The sequence below is a fragment of the Sinocyclocheilus rhinocerous genome, unplaced genomic scaffold (genome assembly GCF_001515625.1).
Source record: "Sinocyclocheilus rhinocerous isolate Xijiao unplaced genomic scaffold, SAMN03320098_v1.1 scaffold943, whole genome shotgun sequence".
In the NCBI taxonomy this organism is placed as follows: Eukaryota; Metazoa; Chordata; class Actinopteri; order Cypriniformes; family Cyprinidae; genus Sinocyclocheilus; species Sinocyclocheilus rhinocerous.
This window is the reverse complement of record NW_015626129.1, coordinates 503,233-511,532: the sequence shown is the minus strand read 5'-3', so window position 1 is coordinate 511,532 and position 8,300 is coordinate 503,233. Positions and strand designations below refer to the sequence as shown.

At 38.5% G+C, this 8,300-nt stretch overlaps 1 protein-coding gene and 1 pseudogene across 2 annotated transcripts in view; both read right to left on the bottom strand.

Annotated features, from left to right (window-relative positions):
• LOC107711015 (CLOCK-interacting pacemaker) overlaps positions 1-3,642 on the bottom strand; it is a 9,145-nt gene extending 5,503 nt beyond the window's left edge. Inside the window, exons 1-2 of one of the 2 annotated variants that reach the window (XM_016515926.1) lie at positions 3,406-3,642; positions 1,292-1,494 (exon numbers count right to left, since the gene is read on the bottom strand). In XM_016515926.1, the coding sequence (XP_016371412.1) occupies positions 1,292-1,484 (193 nt within the window). In that variant the 5' untranslated portion in view covers positions 1,485-1,494; positions 3,406-3,642. Of the gene's footprint in view, positions 1-1,291; positions 1,495-3,404 lie in introns of both variants that reach the window. The other variant, XM_016515919.1, reaches the window with a different exon arrangement.
• A 3,132-nt stretch (positions 3,643-6,774) lies between these two features.
• Positions 6,775-8,300, bottom strand: part of LOC107711048 (cyclin N-terminal domain-containing protein 2-like) — a 9,433-nt pseudogene continuing 7,907 nt past the window's right edge.

Genomic DNA, 8,300 nt, shown 5'->3' with positions numbered 1-8,300 from the left:
AAAAAAAGGGAAGGAAAAGGCAAGAGGAAGGATGGGAAACATAGAAAGAGAAATACAAAACCGAGAGGGATGGCAGTCTCGGTAATGACAAGTCAAATCAAGGACCATTCAATGTCGGAACCTTGAAGTTTTGGCACGGATGTTACTTAAGCCTCATAAAACTACACTTTATGGTCAGAACTACACTTCTAATGAAGACGTTTGACACTTTCAGCTGCATGTGCATAAAATCAAGCATACTGCCAATAAATATCCTTATACAAACAGTTGAATAAGGCATATCAAAAGACTCCGTTCAACCTGGCACTGTCATAAAATGCAATCAGAAAAAGTGTTTTCTGAATATGCTGTGACCTAATGAACACCTCTGAGATTAACTGGAACGATGACTTTGAACTAGGGCCCTTCACGCAACATCAGTGCTTGACCTCATTGAAGCTTTTGTTTCTGATTGGGTGCAAAGCTATATTAGGAGCAAATATGACTTTCCTAGTTTGTAACACTGATGTTGCAAACACTTAATATGGCTTTCTTTGTATAAAAAAGTAGCATGAAAAATATCCTTTTATGTTCTACAGAAGAAAGTGAGTCATAAAGAAACAATACGAGGGTGTAGAAATGATCACAAAACTTGCAGTGTGTGTGTTAGGGGTGTAATGGTACACATGTTCCTACTAAAATATTTCTGTACGGGTCTTTCAGTTTGGTACACATGTACCGAATGAACCCAGTGCTGTTTTAACCACTACGTGTGCTGAACTTCTGTGTGTGTGGAACGTAATTTTAAACTCAGTTTCCCGCCTACGATGGAACAATAATGTTTATATCAGTATATTTTGATGTTGCAAACACATCTGAAAAAATAACAAAGGAATAGCGAAGCTGCCAGAAAAATGCATGATCCAAGTTGCCTGTTTTATATTAAGCGCTTGAAACGAAATCATAAATCTACATGGCTTGCCCTACTGTCAGATGCGTGTGTTGTTTATTGTGTTTAAGACACATTTTGCTCAGGGTACAACTTAGCTACATCTTACGGTTGTGCCTGTAAATGTTACAAATTCACGCAAGTATATCCATTTTGCATAAAGGTTCATCCTGACAGCAAGCAAATCTTCATTTAACTTTGCAGACTTCAATGAACTAGTGTCAGTGTTGTGGTAAAAATTCGACTACCGTGTTCTTAATACACTTTTGAGCAAACTGTATTGTTTGTCATAATAGTAAAAATAGTGTGAACTGAGTTTCTTAGTTGGTGAATATAACAGTAGGACTGTCAATCGATACTCACCCGAGTAACCAGAGTCTTTCTCCGAGAAGCGCGAATCACGTCCATTTTTTTTCTGTTCGGTGTGTGCTCTTGCTCTAGAGGCCAAAAGGGCGGCGCTGTTGCTTTTGTCTTTAGCATTTTTACTGGCTGGACGGGAGGTGCGTTCCCTCTCTCCTACACACCCTTGGGCATCTCCTCTCGGTTCCTTGGGCATCCCGGGCCCTGAAAGCAGAGAGACAAAGCTGGGCAAACAGTGGCCTCAGGCAGAATATATTTACCCATTTCTAACATGGGGCATGGAGTTTGTTCTCAAGGTCCTTACATAAACATGTTTGATCAGTAGCACTGATAAACTGAAGAGTTGAATTCCAAAATGCCACATTTATGCCAACAAAGGGTGAACTGCGGAAAATTCTCTTTCAACGTTTGTCTAGGGGAGAGTTGTTTTTTAAATTAGGTAAATATTATTTACAAATCCAAAAATAATACTACTAATAATAAATGAGCTGCTTAAAGGTTATAAGAACACTTAATCTACAGGAAATGTATGTAAATTCAAAACATAAGGCACTTATTGTGTCACTAGTCAGTTTTACGGAAAGAGTCAAGCCTTTTCTGTCATGACAATTACAATGTATTCAGAGCTTCTGTACAAAATATAGCCTTTCTCTAAATGACTGTACACCACAAAGAACACAAAACACGCCTGAACATTAAGTGACTATTAAAGTGACTACACACACATACATTATGTATATATATGTACACTCTGAACTCACTCACTCTCCAGTCTGTGCCATGTGTTACACGTATGAACCATATTTTCAAGTTAAAAAAGCAATCAGGCAAACACTTGAGCGAAGTACTCTACAACTGAAAAAAAAAGTATATTCTCATTTACCAACATTTCAGACATGCAGAGTACATGATAGTTAAATGGCTTTTTACTAACATGTTATTGCACATAAAAGGCATTTTATAAAAGGTCAAAAACACTTTAACTACAGATTGGATACAATCAACTCTAAATTCTGACTGGATTTATTCTGCTTGCCGCTGTAAAATACTGATAAATGCTGCCATCATTGCTCATTAACACTCATGAGTTCTGGAACATTTGCCATGTGATCTCTTGTCAAAGGCAGAAAAATGGGAAAAATCCATTCCACTCCATTTTTATAGCCCTAATATATATATATATATATATATATATATATATATACTGTATATATTTTATATATATATTTTTTTTTTTAATTTGCCATCATGGTCTTGGTTATATTTTTCAAACTTATTAGTTGGCTAGATAATTGTTCATTCTGATTATCATTATTAATTTAACTATCACTACTTTCATAAACAATAAAAATAGCCTAGTGCTTTGTCATAATGCTATTCGTTTTATAAAAGCAATAAGCCACAAGATCCCGTACGTTACAGTGATTTTAGCCTTTCGTTTTGCTTTAGTGTTTTTTTTTGTTTTTGTTTTTGTTTTCAGTCCAGAAATTTTCTAAATTTTTGAAGTCGCAAAGATATTCGTTTTATAAAAGCAATAAGCCACAAGATCCCGTACGTTACAGTGATTTTAGCCTTTCGTTTTGCTTTAGTGTTTTTGTTTTTTTGTTTTCAGTCCAGAAAATTTCTAAATTTTTGAAGTCGCAAAAAAGCTGTCTCCGAATATAATACACTGTCAGGGGATCTCGGGACCTTTGTAACAATACAGTATTATGAGCACAAAAAATCTGACCAAATATTTCATAGTTCTTGGTAGGTCTGTGACATGAATTATCCTGCCAGGAGGAAGGTTAGACACACACACACACACACACACACACACACACACGGAGCTCTGAGCCCTCCCTTCCCTTACTGTTATGTAATACTACAACAACAGCCGATCTCAGTCTCAACTTCCTCCTGTTGACACCACGGACACCGTCAAAATAACGTGCTTTTACCACCTGCATAGACAACCTTTACGTGCAAATAAAGATGGAACTTACGGATACCCTGTCAGACAGATAAAGTATCAGTGCAAATGGGCAAAAATAAGCACCTACAGAGCAAAAGACAGCCTTTTGCAGGGTAAGTAAAATATTAATATGAATATGAATACAACATCAGCATTGCCTACCTTAGTAATGTACAACACTGATCCTGGTCCCGAGTATTCGGCTCTTCTTCGTCCAGGGTAGCGCACACTCCTAACTACCTGTCCAGGGGCAGTCTGTACCTCCCGTCATCTCGCTGACAAGGATGATGACCACCCAGCGTGACCGAGTCACATTACTTTTGCCTGCACTTTTTTCAGGTCGTCTCCAGCCCCTACTTCAAAATTGCAGACTGACAACGCCACCTGCAGTAAGCCCCGCCCCACATTCTTGGGGCCCGCCCATTTCTGTGGTAGGCACGCAACCGGACCAATAGCGGTAAAGAGATTCCACCTAATCCCGCCCCAAACACGAGGGACGCAGGGGAATGAGTGGCATGGCCAATGCTGTGATCAGGCACGTGGAGAGGAGGAACGAGACGGTATGACAGGCCTGACACGAAACATAACAAGAGGAGGAGTGGCGAAGAAACGACGTATTAGTGTAACTACATTCGGCTGTCCATGTGTTGGCTATTTTGTAATCCTGACCGCTGACTATCTGCTGAGCCAAATACAGGAAGTATGACCAGTTAACACTTAGCACTGCAGGCCAAAGTGTGAATATTGCAGCTTTTATGTTTTATGTAAGTTGGTGTCAGTCAAATCACAAAGGATTGTCAGGGTTTTTTTTACAAAGTAGGTGTGAGTTGTTAGTGGACACCAAAAGGTTTTAGGTTTGAACCCCAAAAAGCCATCAACATGTACTCTTAAAAAGGGACAGAAGTGCTGGTTTAAGTGCTGCTTTTAGCCACATAAATCACTGCTTGCAGCATAATAATAATTTATTATGTTATATAGTTTTTGTTATTTTATTTTTTTTGCCATGAAGTGTTTAATTAATTTTATTGCACGTGTTTACAGTTATAATATTTTAGCTTTATCTGATTCGAACAAGTAAAATCATTGTAGAATTATTGAACATATTAAATTAACTCAATTAATGTAGAGGGAAAAATCCATATCAACAGGCTATAGTTATATCTGGTTGTTGCTGTTTAGAACCAATACAGACTGACAACTCCACCGACAAAATCATAACGGTTTTTATTTATTTATTTATTACTCTTGACTATCATTTATGAGTGCATTTAGTTACAAATTAACATTCTGGCCATTAAAAATGGCGAAGTGGGGCATGGAACTGATTAATGAAAATGATAAGAATGCAATGTGCGAAACATAATGGCAGTCAAGGAAATATGCGCGTCAGACTGAGCCATGGAGCAAAACTCCCCAGAAATCAAATCTTCTTGAGCCTCACACGCGCCTCTAAAATGTGCCAGAGCTCGAGCGCTCAGCTGTTCTACTACAGCGCCACGTGGTTCTCGCAGGGCGGAATGACGCAGCGCGCTCCTGTAAGCCAATCAGCAGCGCCGGGTGTGTGCGGACATGTGAGGACGAGAGTAGAAGAGCTGCGCGCACATGTTCGGTACTGCGCACAGACGCCCGTTGAAAACTTGGCTCGCTTTTCAGGTGACGTCATAAACAGAGTTGCCAAGTCCACATTTTCCGGCGTAATTAATTAAGGCACTTTTAAACCATTTTCGTGATTTGAGGGTTTAACATTTTGCACACAAAGTAGAATAATGATTTATTAAACGTATCAAATGATTGTATGTTTGACCGGACATGCAGATCTGGCAACCCTGCACATAATGCCCCTGCTGAGAGCGTCATGTGATAATTGGAGTGCACTGAAACATGTGAATGAAAGAAAAGGAAAAAAAGGTTTAATTTAATACATTGATGTGTGGAAAGGAATATAATTTCCATTGCGGTTTTCAAAAGCAGACAGACCCGTTTTATTTTTCACAATTTCCGTTATGGCAAATAGTGATGTGTCGTTCGCGAACGAGCCGGCTCTAAGAGCCGATTCTTTGTAGCGAACGAGAAGAGCCGACTCCCGTCGGGGAGAGCCGAATCTTCAGCCGGAGCCTTCTATTTTAGGCCAATTTAGCAATTGTGAATGGTTTGTGTGTTGGTAAGCAATTTTTATTTACCGTTTTCATAAAAGCATTATTTTTTATTTTTATGCATTTTTTCGTTACAAGGATAGGATCATACCATTATGTGAAAGAAAGAAGGGGGACACGCTCCGAAGATAGCGAGTGTAACTTAGTAGTAAAGGCCAGGTACACAGAGCGACAGAGAGGAGCCGACAAATAATCACAGAGAAATCACATCAGCACATCCAAGCTGAGGCATCTGATATTTCTGAATGCCAACGTGCACTAAGTGTCTTAATGTTAAGACTTTTGCCTTTATTTGTTTGCTGTGGTTCTGTTCAATTGTTCAATTAAAGTTTTATTAAAATGTCAAATAATAGTCTTTTTTTTTTTTACGAAAAAATAAAATGCATAAAAATAAGGCTTTTATGAAAACACTGAATAAAAAAAATTGCTTACCAACACAGACATTTCACAATTGCTAAATTGGGCTAAAATAGAAGGCTAAATAAATTAAATAGTGATACTAAATAAAGAGTCATTTGGGAGCCGAAAGAGCCGGCTCTTCTAAGGGAGCCGAGCCAAAAGAGCCGAATCTTTGAAAAGAGCTGAACTTCCCATCACTAACGGCAAACTGAGGACCGACAGCAGATTAAAGAGGTCAAGCACAAACGTAACACTACACCCCTAGTGTTTCAACATACAGTGGATTTACAGGATCACATTTGCATGTCTATTAACATGCATTTAATCCCTTTTCATCTTCGCCTGGTAATTTTTTTTTATTTTATTTTTCAAATTTTGAAAACTTGTGTTATATACACCTTATGTAATAGACTTACAACCGGAAGAGAACATGCATTTAATCCCTTTTCATCTTCGCCTGGTAATTTTTTTTAATTTTATTTTTCAAATTTTGAAAACTTGTGTTATATACACCTTATGTAATAGACTTACAACCGGAAGAGAAAAAAAAAAAAATGCACAAATGTAAAAAGTGTTTTATCAGGGTCAGTTTGATCGGACATTAGCATGCAGATCTGGCAACCCTGCACATGATGCCCTTGCTGAGAGCGTCATGTGATAATTGGAATGCACTGAAACATGTGAAGGAAAAGGGGGAAAAAAATAAAATAAATAATAATAATAAATAAGTTTAATTTAATACATGAGTAGAAAGGAATCGAATTTCCAATGCAGTTTTCCAAAGCAGACAGATCAGTTTTATTTTTCCCAATCTTAAAATATACTTGGAAATTCCAAATTTGCAAAAACACTTAAAAACAGTAAATGTTTCAAAGTGCTTTAATTTCATAAGACACCATATTCCAGTATATCAATTTTTCACCATAGCATTGATAAACACTTAAAAGCTACAAAGACATAAATACACACTTTTTCTTTATCCTTTTACATCAAGTGACAAGATTGCTATTAAAAAAAAAAAAAGGTTACAGAAAACAATTCAGTCCAGATAGAGTAACCAGTGCAACACAATCCTCCTGACTGGCCATATTCAGCATTTCTTTCCCTCAGAGTAGCAGTGCTACGCAGCTGTGCTGAACATTTCCAGCCCCATTTGGCCTCCTCACTGGTGTTAACAGAGCATCACGTCTGAGGGCACGACAGGCCCAGTAGGCCAGGGGCGGCTTTCAGGGCAGGGTGCATGCTGACATGGAGGGTTTGTATAGTGGAGAACTTGATGTAAGTGGCACGGGTCTCACGAGCATGTGCTCTCGCTGCTGCAATGGCGATGATCTGCATTATACTGATGAGAGTTGCTTCACTGCATCAGAGATAGTGGGGTGTGAGACAACAAAAATATTGAGCTATATTTCAACTCAGTTTCAACATTTCTGCTTTTTAAATTGTGGATTTTAATGAGTTAAGAAGCTTAAAACAATCTGAGATAAATTTGGGGCTTACTCCAAACACGGTCTTTACTGTTTTTGATCAAATAAGTGTAGTCATGTCTTATCAAAAACCCGTTAAAAAATAAATAAATAAATAATAATAATCTAAACTTCTGACTGATAGTGATCATTGAGGGTCACTGTGAAAGTCCTTTTCAACAGAATGCAAGTTAAAGCTCAAACACTCAGAATTCTAAAGAAATCAGTCTAACAGTTCTTGAGAACAGAACTAAAGAGCTACTTGTCCTGACCTTCCTATATGGATACTAGAAGCAATACAGCAGGCCATCTCTCCATCAGGAGAAGGAGCTTCCTGCAGGACCCTGCGGGCCAGACGGAGGGCAGCACCTGCCAGCTGGGCGAGCAGATACACCACACATTGCCCCTCCAAGAGCAAGAGCTCCAAAAGGTATCGTGCCATCCAGACCACCTGAACAGAAATGATTTAAAACCATTTTTTTTAATTTCAAGACCACACGGAGACAAATAAAATGGACAGCATAAACATAGCCCACTTTGTTAAAAAAAATTTTTAAAGGGGTCATATATGATGAGATTTAAATTTTTCCTTTCTCTTTGGAGTGTTACAAGCTCTTGGTGCATAAAGAAGATCTGTAAAGTTGCAAAGACTAAAATCTCAAATCCAAAGAGATATTCTTTATAAAAGTTAAGAGTCAACCATGCCTACCTAAAACGGCTCGTTCTAACACGCCCCCACATACCTACGTCACGATCTGGGAAGATTTGCATAACACCGCCCAAATGTGCACGCAAAGAAAGAAGCGTGGTTTCAGGAACAGCGGTAGTGTTGATGCAGCATGTCAGGGAGACGCTGTGTGATTCAGTGCGAAAGCAAAAGCACTTTATTATGGCCTTCCGGAAGTAGATGCAATTAGGAATCATTGGTTAAGATTTATTTACAACAGAACAGCACAACCCAGATGTTCGAATTTGTGCAACACATTTTATGGACGACAGTTTTTTGAACCCAGAAGAGTACAAGGCTGGCTGTGCAAAGG